This window comes from Hemitrygon akajei, chromosome 7 (assembly GCF_048418815.1).
Source record: "Hemitrygon akajei chromosome 7, sHemAka1.3, whole genome shotgun sequence".
NCBI lineage: Eukaryota > Metazoa > Chordata > Chondrichthyes > Myliobatiformes > Dasyatidae > Hemitrygon > Hemitrygon akajei.
Window position 1 is genome coordinate 46881970 of NC_133130.1, and position 15660 is coordinate 46897629.

The 15660-nt window shown below is 40.0% G+C and overlaps 1 protein-coding gene across 5 annotated transcripts in view; it reads left to right on the forward strand.

The window, feature by feature from the left end:
* The first annotated feature begins 8288 nt into the window (after window positions 1–8288).
* The window catches only part of LOC140730411 (REST corepressor 3-like), a 71083-nt gene continuing 63711 nt past the window's right edge, over window positions 8289–15660 (forward strand). For 2 of the 5 annotated variants that reach the window (XM_073050759.1, XM_073050761.1), the window contains exons 1-3: window positions 8290–8533; window positions 8696–8752; window positions 14634–14711. In XM_073050759.1, the coding sequence (XP_072906860.1) occupies window positions 8404–8533; window positions 8696–8752; window positions 14634–14711 (265 nt within the window). In that variant the 5' untranslated portion in view covers window positions 8290–8403. Of the gene's footprint in view, window positions 8753–10777; window positions 10866–14633; window positions 14712–15660 lie in introns of all 5 variants that reach the window. The other 3 variants (XM_073050762.1, XM_073050760.1, XM_073050763.1) reach the window with 3 other exon arrangements.

Below are 15660 nucleotides of genomic sequence, written 5' to 3' on the forward strand. Positions count from 1 at the left end.
CCCTGAAGCAGAATGTATGATAAAATAAAAATGCTTTCTTCCCTGCTCAACTGAAATTGATAAATCCAATGAACTTTTTAGCTATTTTAGTTCCATAGACTACTGTATTTATCCAGATTTCTTACTTGACCTTAATCAGTCTTCAATAGTTTATGCTGTGGTGTGAATAATACCTTAGTGACAATTATTTCAGAATTATTGGTGTCTTTGTGAATTCATTGATACTTCAGATAGACTTTGACTACAAGCTGAAAACAGGGAAACAAGTCACAAATTTTACTGCAGGAGAACAATTGATGATGCTAAATTTTGCACTTACACAGATAACATCACTCCCCGGATAGACAAAGTTACATACAAAGACAAACCTTCAATTATTGCTGTGAATTCAATCGCATGACTTGGCCATAAACAATTTTCATGATTTAAAATAAATAAAGTAGCCCGTACAGCCATGACAGTGTTCACTCTCATAATAGCACTGAGGAGATCCTTTGGTTCACTCAGAAGGTAGAAATTTCTGATGACAGAAGTTGTTCAGATGTACTGCTCTCCGAGTATCACCACTTTTTTTAGTTTACAGAGGAAATGACTCGGAGCAATTTTATGAGTTAATCTATGACAGAATCTCAAGACAGAATGCAAGTCCAATTTTTGGATGCAACAAAGAATATTTTAGGACTTGATATTTGTCAAGAATGGCTAGGAGAAACTCAGTCAAATTAATAGAATATTTCTCTATATATTCTGAGACTCACTGAACTGATACAATCAGATGAGTGAGGCACCTCATTTCACAAGTTTCTTTTTCAGTTTCAGACTAAGCCCCTGACTGTCTTAACACTCAAGCTGAAACAATAGCAAAGACATTTCCAACTGTTGCAAATTTAGTTTCTGCAGCAGCAAATACAGTGTCTGGATGGACTGATGCTACTTTAAATTGGTTTGAAGTTTTTTTTTGCAATTTCCCAATGGACAATTCCCCTAGACATTAGAATTATTGTTTTGGTAGGGATCTTTTTGCTGAAATGTTGAAGCCTGCAAGGATGGAAGTTTGGCAATTTCTGCTTTTTGTATAACAGCTCCACTACTAAGACTCTGTTAACTCTCATACCTCAGCCGCTCTATCATAGGTTATCCCTTGTATGGCTGCTTTGCTATCCCCTGCCTTGTACTTGCCTCTTTACCTATTCTGCTGGTTTGTCCTCAACCCTGCAAGAGTGACAAACAAGGACTATGCTGATCATGTTACTCTTGCTCCTCTCCTTTTCCTAGTCCTGATCACTACGTTGCATTCAGGTCTGCATGTTTCTTGCCTCATTTTGGGGGTGGGGGGAGGTTTGGGATGTGTCTATCATGAACAATTGGTCTAAAAACACAATCTCCTATAAAGGATGAATTGACAAACATTTTTTACTTAACTATTTTGATGTTGTACATTTCCTTTTTGACATAGGTTATATATATATGCACATACACACATATATGTAATTGTTAAGATTTTATATCGTGTAATTTGTAAATCTGTTGTTCACTGCTAAAGATTGTATTATATTACCATAGTTTATATCTTTGATTTTTATATTCAAACTATCTATCTTAGTATAATTTGTGGGTTATGTTATACAATGGCAAAAGACTTAACAGGAGGAGAAAGAGAGCTACCCCTGAGGAATGCTATACTCCTGATAACCTTTTTATATGTTTGATTATGTTTTGTTGGAAACAGAGATACAATTCTAGGGTGTTACGTTTTCTAACTTCAAAAGATTAAATTAATTCAAATGGGAATCATGAGAGTCTGAAAATACAAGTGTAGTTTGAGTTTACTTTTAAGCAAGGTGCACATATCACATGGTAGCGTGATGATGCATGCAATTAACATATTTTTTACATATAATCCATAATTTATTAAATAAACAAGAAAAGAATGCTTACTCAACCAAAATATATATAAGATTACTCAAATTGTATTGAAGTATTAAATACACAATACTCCTCCCTGCTTAGCTATAAACTCCAACTCAATGTAGAATGCATCTCAACTTATATACACAGTATATTATATAATACAGCTACTATTTACAGACACCCAAAAAACAGTAAATTTTTTAAATTGCCCCATTCAGGCTTAAAGATTTAATTGCTGTGAAGAATTTCTTACTTTTTTGAGATAACGTCATTCCCTGATAAGGGGGATCATTCTGCTTCGCAGATGATACTTGTAGCTGTGAAACAGTTTCAGGTTCTGGGATATCTACCATGGTGGTTGCAGGAGCTGACTCTCGGAGATTGTAGGAAGTGATTCTGACAGTGGTGGCACTGTTCTTTTTCTTTCTTTATCTTCTTCAGGTCTGTACATCTTGATCTTGAGAAGGTGCATTTAGTTCACTGGAGTATTCTCTTATTAATCCTTCTATTGCTCCCTTTATCATCTGATCTTTCTTCTTGGTTTCCTCATCCACAACATTTTATGATGAATCCTCTATTTTTTGCGTCTCCATTCATCCAGCTGGACTTCAGTCGTTGCATTTACTTTTACAAATGGCTTTTTGTTTCCCTCTTGTAGTTCATGCAATAACCTTAATGCACACAGAGTAGATTCTGGTTCTTTATATTCACAAAAGCCAAATGCTTGCAAATTTTCTGAAGGTCCTTGAACTCTTTGCCAACCTAAAAGCAAGCCTCATTTTGCAAGTAATTGCTTGAATAACGTATCAGAAGCTTTCTCAGATATGTTGCCTATGAAAACAGTTGTAGTGGGACCACTCTTTTTGTTACTTTCTTGCTTCCTCTGAGCAGCATGGTCCTTCCTTGGTCCAATATGCTTTCTTACCAAGGCACAGAGTTTGGCATCAATGCTTGTTTGTCCTCGGTTGGTTAACGGTTCATGGTGTTCGGCATGGAGACAGTTGTAGCATCATCCAGTACCTTTCTTAATTCTCTTCCAGTTGACTTCATTGTTGGGAATGTGGTATGCAATTATTGATGGATCTCCAATCAAGTTGTAGTTATCTCAGCCAATCATATCTCCACAATGCTGGTCCTCCTGGTTTTACCACAAACAAGCTCAATGTGGCTTGTTGGTTGTTGTATTTCACAGTTACAGATGTCATTTCCACAGGAGTTATCTTTTCTCCAGTATAAGTTCTTAGATGGATATCTGCAAGCTTCCGGTTGGTGACTTTGAAATGTCATTCAAGCTCATTTTGGAGAATGACCGAAACAGCTGAACTAGTGTTTAGTTCCATTTTAATTAATTTGCTTTTCACTTTAGGGGTAAGCCATATTGCTTGCCTCCTGTTTCCAAATTGAAAATCTCAAGAGTACCCGGTCCAGTTTAACTCCCATTATTATCAGAGTTTTTATCAATAACATGCAGATTTATGCTCTTTTTGAAACTGCAACTTGGCCCTTTAGCCTTTCCTCTTTCCTGTGCAGTCCACTTATTTGTCTGCCTGTCATGCTCTTTGTATGTGCCCTACTTTATTGCATTCTCTGTAAATTTTGCCTTTAACTCTGCAATTGTTTGGTGTATGTGAACCTTGGCCACAACAGTTACACAATTGGTTTGGCCGGGCCTGTTCCTGTTTAGACGATGCAATTTTGTTCATGCTCACTTTAATTCCTGACTGCAACTCAAGTGCAGCCCTGGCTGCGGTTTCCATTGAGTCAGCGATTTCCACTGCTCGTTTGAATACAAGATGCACTTCAGCTAGGAGCTATTTTTGAATGCTTTTTTGCAAGATTCCACAAAACTAAACAATCCCTCAGTGTATCATTAAGCCCATTACTGAAATGACAATGCTCAGACAATCTCATCAATTCAGCCACATACGCTGAACTTAACTCCCCTTTTTTTTTATTCTGCTTATGAAACGTAAAGAGTTCTGCAATCAACAATGGCTTTGGTTCTAAATGTTATTTTACAAGAGCAGCAAAGCTTATTTCTGATGGTTTGGTTGTAACAGTTAAACTTTGATGTAAGCTGTATGCCTTTAAAACCAATGCACTTAGCAAAATTGACACTCACTTTTCACTGGCTTTTTAATTTGCTTCAATATACTGTTCCAATAGCTCTGTATACATGAGCCAATTACTTGTTCTGTAATCAAACTCATCAAGAAAAAATGTGTTTTGTGGTAGGATTCCACAAAGAAGTTGCAGAGAATGATGTGTTGGATGCAGAAGCTCATGGGGTGAGGACGAGAGGAACTCTCTCACTGTTAAGGTAGCATGAAGATGGGGTGAACTGAGATGTCCGGGAACTGGAGGAGATGCAAAAAGGGCAGCATCAATGACAGAAGAAGGAAAACCCTGTGCTTTGAAGAAGGAGGACATTACTGATATCCTGGAAAGGAAAACATTATCCTGGGAAGAATGCAACAGAGATGAAGGAACTATTTGAAGGCCATTTGTCAGTTCTTAGTCTACATACATAGCTGATCAAGATTCTCCAATAATTTTTCATAACCTCCTAAATTATTTAATACACCAACCTGCTTTAATGTCATCTGCAAAGTTACTAAGTATGCCTTGTATGTCTCCAAGTCCTTTATATACAATTAGTGGCCATTATATTATGTGCACCTGTACACCTACTCATTAATCCAAATATCTAATCAGCCAATCGTGTGGCAGCAACTCAATGGATTAAAGCATGCAGACCTGGTCAAGAAATTCAGTTGTTGTTCAGACCAAACATCAGAAGGGGGAGGAAATGTGACCTAAGTGACTATGATTGTTGGTGCCAGTCAGAGTGGTTTAAGTATCTCAAAACCTGGATTCCCAGGATTTTCACACACAACAGTCTCTATTCTAGCGTTTACAGAGAATGGTGCGCAAAACAAAAAGCATACAGCAAGTGGCAGTTCAGTGGGTGAAAATGTCTCGTTAATGAGAGAGGTCAGAGAGGAATAGCCTGACTGGTTCAAGCTGACAGGAAAGTGACAGTTACAACTGTGGTGTGTAGAAGAGCATTTCTGAATGCACAAAATGTTGAATCTTGAAGTGGATGGGCTACTGCAGAAGGAGATCAAGCATACACTCAGAGGCCACTTTATTAGCTATAGAAGCTACTTAATGAAGTGACCACTAAGTATAAATTACTAAACAACAAAGGTCCCAGCACCAACCCCTGTGGTATATTAATAAACACAGGCCTCTAGTCCATGAAGCAACCCTTGACCATCATCCACTGCTTCCTTCCACTGAGCTACTTATAAATCCAATCCGCTATCGTCCTCTGGATCCCATGCAATCAAACTTCCCAGACTAGCCTGTCATTGACAATGTTCGCTGCCCTACTCTCATCTATCATCTTGTTTGCCTTCTTGAAGAACTGTAAGAGATATTTCAAACAATACTTTTCATCCACAAAGCAATGCTGACCATCTTGAATCAGGTCCTGTCATTCCAGATGTTTGTAGATACTGTCCCTCATAACCCACCACCACAATAAACCTGTGGGGTACTGGTTTGTTTTGGTCACCATGTTATAGGAAAGATATTATCAAACTAGAAAGCATGGAGAAAAGTGCAGAAAGATTTACCAGGATGTTGCCTGGACTTGGGAGCATGAGTTATAAGTAGAGATTGCATAGCCTACACCATTCTCTGTGGTATGTAGGAAATTGATTGGTGACCTGATCGAGTGATATAAGGTCTTGAGGGGCATAGATAGAATGAATGCACATAGTTTTTTTTTCCTAGGATAGGGGAGCAAGAAACAATATAGTTTTAAGATCAGAGTTGAGAGATATAAAAGGGACATTAGGGTAGCTTCTTCAAGCAAAAGACGATGCATGTTTGAAGTGAATTGCAAGAAATAGTGCTTGAGGCAGAACGTTAGTAACATTTAAAAAGTTATTTAGATAGCTATATGGATGGGAATATTTAGAGGGCTACTGGTCAATATGAGCAGATGGGTCTAGCTCGCTGGGTAACACATTTGGGCTGAAATTGGCATTTGGGCTGAAAGGCTAACTTCAATACTGAATGACTCTATGGAAATTGGGATTACCATCTCAAAGTAAAGGATCAGCCATTCTGACAAAGCGGAGAAAGTATCTCTCTATACGTAGGTTAGTCAATTTTAGGAACTTCTGAAGTTGCCTGTTTGGTTCAGTTGCTAAGTATATTCAAGACAGAGATTTAAAGATTTTCATATCTTAAGGGAGTCAAGGGAAAGTGGCATTAAGAATAAAAAGTCAGACATGATTTTATTGAATGACACATTTAGCATTTGGGGCTGAATAGCTTAGTCTTGTTTATATTTCTTATTTGCTTATGCTTACATGATAAAATATTAATATTTTTGTTTCATGCCTATATAACTTCTAATGATGTTGTAATGATTTTGAATAAATTCACATTGTCTGCCCTATCACTGTAACTTCTTCCAGTCCTACAACATACTTCTTTGCATTTACCAGAAAGCTTGATTGTCCTCTCGGCTAATACACACTTACGCACCGAGAATAGTTTCCTTTGGATAGGATACTGCAAGAGGACAGTTGTTCCAATCCCCAGGTAGATAAAACTGAGACCAGTTCGACGTGACATTTCCTTGCTTCAGATGAGGGTAGCCAGATCAGACTGACATGAACTTGAATCAGTTGCCGGATAATGAAAAAGTTTGAATCATCACAACTTTGGAACAGAATATGAGCTGCAGAGCAGAGTGAAAGCAATTTCTAACAATAAGTGTGCCAGGGAATAATTCCAAACCTTTTGCCACCTTGATCCAATGGCTGAAGACCAGATATCAAAAACACAACATTCAAATGTAGGAAATGTTCAAACTTTGCTCATCCTCAATAATGGACACTATCATCTTTTCAACCACTAAAGTCAGGCTAACCGGCCTATTGTTTTCTGTACTTTGCCTCCCTCTCCTAAAGAATGGAGTGACATTTGCAATTTTCTAGTACTCAGGAACCTTCCAGAATCCTTGAAATATCATGACTAATGCCTCCATGGTCTCTTCATCTACCTCTTTCAGAACCCTGGGGTGTAGTCCATCAGGTCCAGTTGTCTTATCTACCTTCAAACCTTTCAGTTTCCCAAGCACCTTCTCCTGAGCAATCAAATTTCTGGCGTGCTGCTGGTGTCTTCCATAGTGTAGACTGTTGCAAAATGCTCAATCTGTTTGTCTGCTAACTCTCCAACGTCATTTTCCAGTGGTCCAATGTCCCCTCTTGTTTCTGTTTTACTCTTTATACACCTGGTAAAACTTTTGGTATCGTCTTTTGTATTAATGGCTAGCTTACATTTATATTTCCACACTATACATCCTATTATTCTATACTATAAATGCCCCGAACTCAGCTGAGGTAATTTGATCACTTTGCTTTTATTTTAACTGGTGTTTCAATGTAAAACTGTCAGTCGTAATCTATTTCCCGAATTGATTTAAAAAAACAATTTGATAAAGTTTTATTTCACCCAACCGCTACATATTTATCCTACGGGCATTTTCTTGGATTAAGACAATAGTAAACTTGAGTATCTAGAAAACTCGATCTAGTAAACTCTACCTTTGTTACTAAATCAGAAGTTAGGTTTGCATAATTTACGTAATATCGACAGAAAGGTCTTACATGCATGACTTATAGATGATCACTGTAAACAATGATTTACAAGTGAGAGAAAAAAATTCCTTCAAGATGTTTTGTTTTTATTGATTTTTGCAGTATCCCAATTGATCGCAAACAACCTAACGGATTCAAATTAGTTGAATTTCCCGAATCTTAATGCAGTCATTATTCCGTTTTTTCCTCTATGCCTTTCAGTCGAACTTTTAAACCTTTAATTTATTTCGATCTGATATACCACCAGCTTTACAGAATTCGCATACTGAACAATATATGCTCCAACCTTGTGCCTTAGTTGCAATGTATGAGAATGGACAGCTGTACGTTCAGCCAAGCTGATATAGCAAACACGCGCACATATCACTGACATTGTTTGGTAAACAAGAGTATACGCTCTTTTCAAGTGTAAAAAAACTCAGTTTTGATCTTTTGTGCTTTTTTAAAGCCATCTCACCGTTGATGGGCGCTGTGACAGCTCTGCTTCCGCAGGGGTGGAACAAAGAATAAAAAGAGTCCGAGGCACAAGTCTGAGTAAGGAAGAAGACGCTGCTTCGCCCACACAATACTTGGGAGATAATTTCCTACAGAGGTATGGAGACCCGAACTGTGTCCCTAGGACAACGTGAGGTTATGGGAGGGGCGGTGGTAGGCTGGTGTTGGTATGGGGCAGCGGAGTGATAGCGGCTGTTTCTCTCTGTGCTGAGGCTGCCTGCCTTGCCTGCTCCTAGTTGTTGTGAGCTGGAAGCAGCGCCGAGCAGAGCCACTAATAACTTTCGCCGCTTTCCTCCTTGCATCCTTTCATCCTAAGATGCCTGGAATGATGGAGAAAGGCTCGGAGTACTTGGGCAAAGGACGATCGAACGGCACCAAGAGCCCCGCTGGCGCTTCTTCCAATGGACATTATTCTGAGGAGAGTGGCAGTGACGACGAGCACGGTGGTAGCCTCGAACGCTATGCGAAAAAATATCAAACTTCTTTTGTAAACCTTGGAGTCTTTAAACCCCGATTTAGTCGATGTCGGTAACTCGACGCTAGTCAAGTTTTATTTTAGATCATACTTACGGGTGATTTATTATCTTTTTGTTTGGTTATTGTTGCAGATGTCGGAATGCGAGTGGGCTCTGACTATCAGGCATCCATTCCAGAATTTAACCCTGGTAAATAATCGTTTTCATCAATAATAACGATTTTAACGTTGCGGGGTAACTGATGTGAGCCCCGATTGTTCTGGAAGTGGGGGTGAGGGTGACCAGATTAGCCTCGACTCAGCTGCAAGTGCCTGCTCCAGCCCGGGCTGGAGGGCGGGGTTAAGGGGAGTTGCTTGGCAGTGAGTTTCTCCACTCTGGGGCTGGCTGGTTAACTCTCTGAGAGCGGCCGGGCTGGTGAGAGGGGGCGGGGGGTTCGAGTCGCAGGGCACCGAGCGCCTTCGGGGTGCGAAACGAGCTCTTTAAATAGGCGAGCGAGGCGGAACATGCGCAGTGTGGCGGCCTGAGAGTGAGGCTCCGGCTGGGGATGCTGCCCGAGTGCCGCCTGTTTGTGAGCGTGATCCTCTCCTCAGTCCGTCGCCAACTACTTACGGTAACTGCAAATTGCAGTTCAGAATTGTTGTGAATTGCTTTGCGCGCTGCGACTCTCTCTCCTGCCCCTCCCCCGAGACGACTGCCAGCAACCCGGAGTAGGTGAAACTGCACGCTTGTGAGCTGGTGATGGGTTAAAGAGACAATGCAAACAAAAAGACTTGCACTTGGTGTGCGACCATTTATGTCACTTTCAGAACGTGCCAGGGAGCTTCACAGCCAATGAAATATTTCCGAAGTGTGGTCTTTGTAAAGTAGGAAATGTGGTTGCACTCCGTAAGGTTTTGTAGGCACCAATGTATATATTTACCAGCTAAACAGTTTTAGTCATTGAGGATAAGACAAAACATTGAGACTTGTAAATGAATTTTAAAATTTCAAAATGTTATGAGAACATGTCAATACTGTATATATAATATTTAATACTGTATGAATTTGCATTGCGAGTTTGTATTAGTATTGATTAAGTTTGTTTGATCCAAAGCAACTAATGTTTGTCAGAGTTGTATTGCCATTGTCATTTCTCCAGATGCTGATAAGTGCATAAAGGTACTGCCTGGTTTAGAATAAAATCATACAAATTACATTGAAATTATCTAAAAATGCAAACCATTCATGATGGTGGTAGCTGTTTGCAATAATTTTAATAGTGAAGTATTGTAGAATTCTTATTATATGTTGTGCTTGACATGTGCCAGTTAATGTAAAATGCCAGAGAAGTACTCTCTTGGTGCTGTTTCTCAGTTGGCCTGGCTGCACTTTGAAATGTTGTCACCTGAATGTGTTTTGTAAAGTGCTGGATAATGTAGTGTGCTTTAGGTAAATCAAATATAAAGATGTCACATTTTCTTCAAACCAAGGATGGTAGATCCAAAATTGATATTACTGCTTTTCAGGCATTACTGAAGAAGTTTCTATGTAGGTGTGTTTTAGGCCCCTTGTTGAATTGGTCAAGAATGAATGAGCCTGCTCAGCTCTGGATTCTTCAGTAATCAGTCTTCATGTACTTTGGACATACTGAGGAGCAGGAATTCTCTTGACTTTGTAGCTCATCCTCAGCTTTCCTGGGATTAATCCTCATTACTCTTCCCTATTAGTCAAGACAGATGTCACGTGCTAATTAGATTGAAATTGAATTGGCAGTAGAATGAGTTCCCTATGGAAGCATAACATTCATCACCAGCTTGCTCATCGTAATGAGCCCTGATTTTCAGATGCTGCTTGACTTGAGGGGAAAAAATTTAGCATTTTCTGTTTTTATCTTTCATTTCCAGTATCTGCAGTTTTTTTCGCTTTCAAGAAAACCAGGTTCCCACAAAATTGAGAATTTATTTTAGACTTGAAATGTTAACTATTTATCTGTTCACAGATACTGTGAAACTTGGGACTAATATTTGTAAGGAAGCTATTGAAGTATGTGAATATATCGTTATAACAGATACTTCATTTCTAGAGCTCACAAAAATTATGTTTTGGTCTTAGAAATCATAAATCAAAACTGTTGCCATTCATCTTGATAAATGCCTTCTGATTTCTTTGACCATATTTAAATGTATTTTTATTTATGGATAGCAGTGTCTGATTTTTTTTTTGTCTTCATTGTAGAACAGATGAACAGTTGTTATTGTTAAGGTGGAATGTCTAGCATCTGAAACGAAGATGAGATCTTGGTATTTTCAAGTTGGTGAACAAGGTGAATTTCATTAGAGAAGAGAAATGTCTGAAAGTAGAGAGGGGCAGAACTGGAGAGAAAATCCTGAGAACTATTTAGCAGTGAGACTTGTGTCAATGGTAGGCAAATTATTGGAGAGGATTCTTAGAGACAGAATTTATGAGTATTGGAGAAGCATTGTCTAATTCAGGATGGTCAACATCCTTTGTGATGAGCCTCACGAGCTTGACTAAATACTTTGAAGAAATAACAAAACAAATTGAAGGCAAAGCATACGTACACGACGCTGGAAGAACTCAGCAGGTCAGGCAGCATCCGTGAGAAAAGAGTAGCCAACGTTTCGGGTCGAGACCCTTCATCAGGAATGGGGGGGGGGGGGGGGAGAGAGGGCTGAAGCCCAGTAATAGAGATAGGGGAGGGGGAAGGGCTAGAGGCACCAGGTGGAAAACCAATCAGAGGAAGGATAAAGGGGGGGGGGGGGGGATAAGCATGAAAGAACTGTAGAGATAAAGGAGCAGAAAGTTGAAAGGGGAGAGAGGCAGAGAGGGACCTGGGATAGGGGAAGGGGGAGGGAATTACCTGAAATTGGAGAATTCAATATTCATACCACCAGGCTGGAGGCTACCCAGACGGTAGATGAGATGTTGCTCCTCCAAACTGAGTTTGGCCTCATCATGGCAGTAGAGGAAGCCATGTATGGACATATCTAGATGGGAATGAGAGGCAGAGTTGAAGTGGGTGGCAACCGGGAGGTCCTGTCTATTGTGACAGACGGAGCGGAGGTGCTTGACGAAGCGGTCCCCCAGTCTGCATCGGGTCTCGCCGATGTAGAGGAGGCCGCACCGGGAGCACCGGATGCAGTAGACAACTCCAGCAGACTGGCAGGTGAAGTGTTGCCTCACCTGGAAGGACTGTCTGGGGCCCGGAATGGGGGGAGGTGTGGGGACAGGTGTAGCATTTGCACTTACAGGGTTAAGTGCCAGGTGGGAGTTCTGTGGGGAGGGACATGTGGACCAGGTAGTCGCGGAGGGAACGATCCCTGTGAAAAGCTGAGAGGAGTAGGGAGGGAAAGATGTGCTGGGTGGTGGGGTCCTGTTGAAGGTGGCTGAAGTTGCGGAGGATAATGTGTTGGATCCGGAGGCTGGTGGGGTGGTAGGTGAACCAACCGGATTTAACACATTATCCAGAAAAGTCAGGAAACATGGGATCCAGGGAAACTTGGCTGTGTGGATTCTGAATTGGCTTACCCACAGAAGGCAGAGAGTGGTAGTGGATGGTGCATATTCTGCCTGGAGACAGTGACTGGTGGTGTTCAGCAGAGATCTGTTCTGAGACACCTGCTCTTTGTGATTTTTTATACATGACTTGGATGAGGAGTGTAAGTTTGCAGATGACATGAAGGTTGGTGGTGTTGTGGATAGTGTAGAATGTTGTTGTAGGTAATTGATAGGAAGCAGAGCAGGGCTGAGAAGTGGTAGATGAGGTTCAATCCCGAAAATAGGGAAGTAATTGACTTTGCAAGGTCGAATTTAAAGGCAGAATACAAGGTTAATGTGTTGATTCTTAACAGTGTGGATGAACAATATTTTGCAGTCCACATCCAAAATCCTTCAAAGTTGCAGTGCAAGTTGATAGGGTGGTTGAGAAGGTTTATAGTGTGTTGGCCTTCAGTAGTCGGGGAATTGAGTTTTACGAGGTAATGTTGCAGCTCTGTAAAACTCGGGTTATACCACACTTGAAATATTGTCCTTGAGTTCTGGTCACCTCATTATAGGAAGGATGTGGGAGCTTTAGAGAGAGTACATAGGAGATTTACCAGGATACTGCCTTGGTTAGAGAGGGTGTCTTGTGAGGATAGGCCGGTTGAACTAGGGCTTTTCTGTTTGGAATGAGGGCCAATGATTGGTGACTTGATAGAGGTGTACACAGCCTCTGTGCTGGTGCTCCACTCAAGTCTGTCATCCAGGTACATCCCCGAGTACTTGTAGGTCCTCACCACATCTGTGCCCTCATCTTCATTTATAACAGGGAGCAATGCAGGCTTAGTCTTCCTAAAGTCCATCAGCATCTCCTTTGCCTTACTCATGTTGAGCTGCAGATAATTCAGTTTGCACCATTTGACAAAGTCCTCCACCAGGGCCTGATACAGTAGAATCAGTGTTTTTTTTTCTCCACGGTAGAAATGGCTAATAGGAGGAGGCAAAAATATTTGGAAGAAAGTATAGGTGGGATGTCAAAGCTAGATTTGTCAAATGGGTACCACAGTGGCACAAAATTGTTACAGCTTGGGGTGTTGGAAGTTTGGAGTTCATTTCTGATGTCATCTGTAAGGTCCTCCCCATGAAATGCATGCATTTTCTCCTGGTGCTCCTGTCCAAAGACGTACCAGTTAGTAGGTTAATTGGTCACTGTAAATTGTCCCGTGATTTAGGCTGGGTTTAAAGCAGGGGTTGTTGGCACTGTGGGTCAAAGGGCCTATTACACGCTGTATCAATAAATAAATTAATATTTTTTTATACTGCGAGTGGTGGGTATGTGGAATGCACTGCTGGGATGGTGCAGAGGCAGGTACATTTGGCCATTTGTGAGATTCTTGGGTACATAGATTAAAGAAAAATGGAGGGCTACGTGGGAGAGAAGGGTTAGATTGATTTTGGAGTAGGCTAGAGGCTGCCATAACATCTATTTCATCTGTTGTGATTATGGTGATGATGCTCTAATTTTGACATAATCGGAGAAGATGCCTTTGCATACGTTAGTTAATAATCTCTGCAATGGCATTTTCTCCGATTGCAACAAAGATCATCTCTCTTCCTTTTCCTTCATAGTCTTGTTTTGTATGAACATAACATCTGTGCATCCAGTCTTCTGAAGTAAAGAATTCCAAAGGTTCATCAGCCTCTGATGAAACTTCTCCTCACCTCAGCGGCTAGCACAACGCTTTACAGTGTCACCGATCAGGGTTCAATTCAAGCCTCTGTCTGTAAGGAGTTTTTGCAATCTCCCCATGAACCCATGAGCTTCCTCTGGGTGCTCTGATGTATGCATTAGGGAAATTACTGGAAATACTCAGGGCAGTCTGCATCTGTAGGAGAAAAAACAAGTTAATACTTAAGGTTGTAATGCTTTCAGAACTGAGAGTGAGAGAAAACAAGGCCATTATGTTGCGGGGAGAGTGTGGGGGTGGGAATGTCTCTGGATCTGGGGTGACTATGGGGCTAACGTGTGGAGAAGGTAATTTGGTTAATGAGTGAATATATGCAGTTAGAAAAAATGTAACAAACAAGAAAATCTGCAGATGCTGGAAGACAAAGTAATATGCAAACTGCTGGAGGAACTTAGCAGGCCAGGCAGAATCTATGGAAAAGAGTTAACTGTCAACATTTTGGGCCAGGACCTTTCATCATTTGGCCTGCTGAGTTGCTCCTGTATTTTTTGTGTATTGCTGTTGAATTCAATATTGAGTCCAGAAGGTTGCAATGTGTCCAGGTGCTGTTCCTCAGTTTGCAATAAGCCTCCTTGAAACTGAGCGGGAGGCTACAAATAGGAGTGGGGTGGTGAATGGTTTCTGTGTAATTGAGTATCGGGAATTGCAACAAAATCAAAAACAAAAAAAGAACTACTGTTACTACAATCAGATGTGGGGGGGAAAAACTACTGTACCTCTGAGTAGAAAGTGCATGTTAGAAAAAAGATAGTTTATTTAGTGGTTGTGATATTTTGTGTTCAAGGCACGACCATGATAGCTGAAACTAATTAAGCAAATCATTTTGAAATTTTCTTTAATAGGTGCTACTAAATACAGTGATAAAGAAATTGGTGGTATGCTAGTTTGGTCTCCATATCACATAATTCCAGATGTAAAATGTAAGTAATTCAATTATCACGTTTTAACAAGGTATATTAATATCACATTTGTTGTCATAATTTACTCTTACATAATTGCTTTCAGGGAATGAACATTTCATTGATCTAAAGGGATTGTTTTTTCAAAATTGTCTTGATCAGAGAGATTGGTCAACACTATAGTATTTAGTTTCTACAATACTAATAGAATTTTTAAATGGCAACCTTTGAGATTGTAGTGAGCACTGTGGAAATGCACAAGAAGAGAAAATTTACATTTTATGTACTGTGGAAAGATTCTGTGCAGAGGCCCCTTCAAGAAACCTTGGATCTTTCATTCGGATACCAAAAACACGAAAGAAGTCTTACTCTTTTTAAGTTATTGTGCTTACCAACATAACTTTATCTTTCACTGTTAAGTATTTAAATTTTCTTGACCCTTTTAATAGGTCAGATTTGTTGCAACTTGTGTATAATTTAGTAAACTTGAGAAATAAATTGAATCTTTTTACTTCATGGGTGTGTTACTTGTAATATCCATGGTACAGGATATTATAATGGTTTTTTAATGTTGTAAATTTAATTGTTGAGTACTGCTCAGTTGATTTAAACTAGTTGGTTAGGAATCTTATAAGATTTGATTGTACTTCTCATTTTTAGGTTAGAATTCCAAAAAAAACAAGTGTTTCAGGTTTGCTACTCATTGGCCATTAACTACGAATTTTTGGAGAATATGATGCCTTCCCCTTGTCCACATTTAACCAAGCCAGATAACTATTTGCCTTTAGCATTAAATTCAGTTCATGAGGTTAATGATTAAAACATAAAGTGGATCGTCTATTTTGAAATATTTAAACATTTACTTGAGGAGCTCTTTGCACTAAATAACTTTTTGAATATTCTAGGAACAGCTAAATTACATTGTTGCATGTCTCTACTTTCATCTGTTACTTATGGACCAATGAGGAAC